The 1,662-nt window shown below is 40.5% G+C and overlaps 1 protein-coding gene across 1 annotated transcript; it reads right to left on the bottom strand.

The window, feature by feature from the left end:
• Positions 1-461: 461 nt before the first annotated feature.
• On the bottom strand, positions 462-1,453 carry LOC116091944 (olfactory receptor 1J4-like). Its single transcript, XM_031373363.1, has one exon. The coding sequence runs from the start codon at positions 1,398-1,400 to the stop codon at positions 462-464; it is 939 nt and encodes a 312-aa protein (XP_031229223.1). The 5' UTR covers positions 1,401-1,453.
• Between the last annotated feature and the right edge of the window lie 209 nt (positions 1,454-1,662).

The raw sequence follows: 1,662 nt of genomic DNA, 5'->3' as shown, positions 1-1,662 counted from the left end.
TTGGTAAAGATCTTTTCCCAATTTGTTGGTTGGTGTTTTGTCCTATTCACAGTGTCTTTTGCCTTACAAATATGATACCTCTTGACTCACACATCTGTGCTTTAGCAACACAAAATCATCTAAATTTCTTTGATCTTAGCATGCTATTGTAATATCGCTGGTTTATTCTATCCATATGTCTATACTGTCATTTGTCTTGTTGCATATCAATCCTGCTTACCCTTCAAAACTCCAACACTGAATTTTCCCAATCTAGAGCAAAATGAATTGACAATGTTAACACAAATTTCTCTCTTTATATTAGTGGGATGCAAGGAAAACAGAAAATAAGTATGCCAGAATACAGTTTGAGAGATGAAATATTTACTGAGTACATGCTCCATAATGAGACCACAATCAAAGGTGTAGTATCTGGAGATAAATGAATACATAGGTTTATTATGAGGGTATGAAATATGTCATTAAGTTGAGATTGCTGCCCTGTTGAAGAGTTTCTTCAAAGCCTCCTTCATGTCTCTGTTCCTTATGCTATATATGAATGGGTTCAGCAATGGAGTGACCACTGTGTACATCACAGAAGCAACTATGCCCTTGTCACTAGAAGTACTGGATGAAGGTATAAGATAAAGTCCAATAATTGCACCATAATACAGAGTTACCACAGAGAGGTGGGAGCCACATGTGGACAAAGCTTTGCAGATCCCTTTTTTAGATGAAACTTTCAGGATGGTGGCCACAATGTGACCATAAGAGATCAAGATACATATTAGTGGCAGAGTAATGACTGTTGTGCCTGCTGTAAAAATGACCAGTTCATTGAGAGAGATGTCTGAGCATGAGAGTTTCAGCAAGGCAGCAAGGTCACAGAAGAAATGAGGAATGGTGTTGTCAGCACAGAAGGACAACCGGGCCAAAAGGAGGGTGTGAGATAGGGCACTGGCACAGGATAGGATCCAGGATATAGCTACCAGTAAGATACAGAGCTCCTCTCTCATGATAGTGGTGTAGTGCAGGGGATTACAGATGGCCACATACCGATCATATGCCATTGAAGTGAGTAGAAAGTTGTCCAGATCGGTGAAAAATATGAAAAAATACATCTGTGCTATACACTCTGCATAGGGAATGGATGGATCCTGAATATGCATATTCCTCAGCATCTTGGGTACAGTGACAGATGAAAAAGAGATATCTGTGAAGGCCAAGTGGCTGAGGAAGAAGTACATGGGGGTGTGGAGGTGAGAGTCCAGCCTGATGAGCAGGATGATGAGCAGGTTCCCCAGCACAGTTGTCAGGTACATGGCCAAGAAAAGGGCAGAGTACAAGCCTTGCTCCTCTGGCTGAATGGGGAGCCCCAGGAGGATGAATTCAGCCACTGTACTCTGGTTACCCGTTCTCATGGTATTCTTCTCTTTGCTGTCAACAGAGGATATCACAGAATGCAGAAACAAACAGATATTGATTTACATAAACTTATCATTCAAATGTTTATGAGTATTATATGCTGGTATTACTCAGCCATTTAAAGTGGCTTACATATGAAATGAGAAGATTTGCTAAAAAATAAGAGAGTTTTAATAAGTAGTATCATTAACATTCAGCAGCATCTGGGGACAAGACAAATGGGACCACATGACTTGCAGTTGCACAATCAGGAAGTAC

This window comes from Mastomys coucha, unplaced genomic scaffold, assembly GCF_008632895.1.
Source record: "Mastomys coucha isolate ucsf_1 unplaced genomic scaffold, UCSF_Mcou_1 pScaffold15, whole genome shotgun sequence".
Lineage (NCBI taxonomy): Eukaryota > Metazoa > Chordata > Mammalia > Rodentia > Muridae > Mastomys > Mastomys coucha.
Note: the sequence above shows the minus strand (reverse complement) of the source record. Positions and strands in the feature narration are given on the sequence as shown.

Excerpts from the sequence above, each read along its gene's own strand:
- LOC116091944 (XM_031373363.1), bottom strand. The coding sequence starts at position 1,400 with ATGAGAACGGGTAACCAGAGTACAGTGGCTGAATTCATCCTCCTGGGG.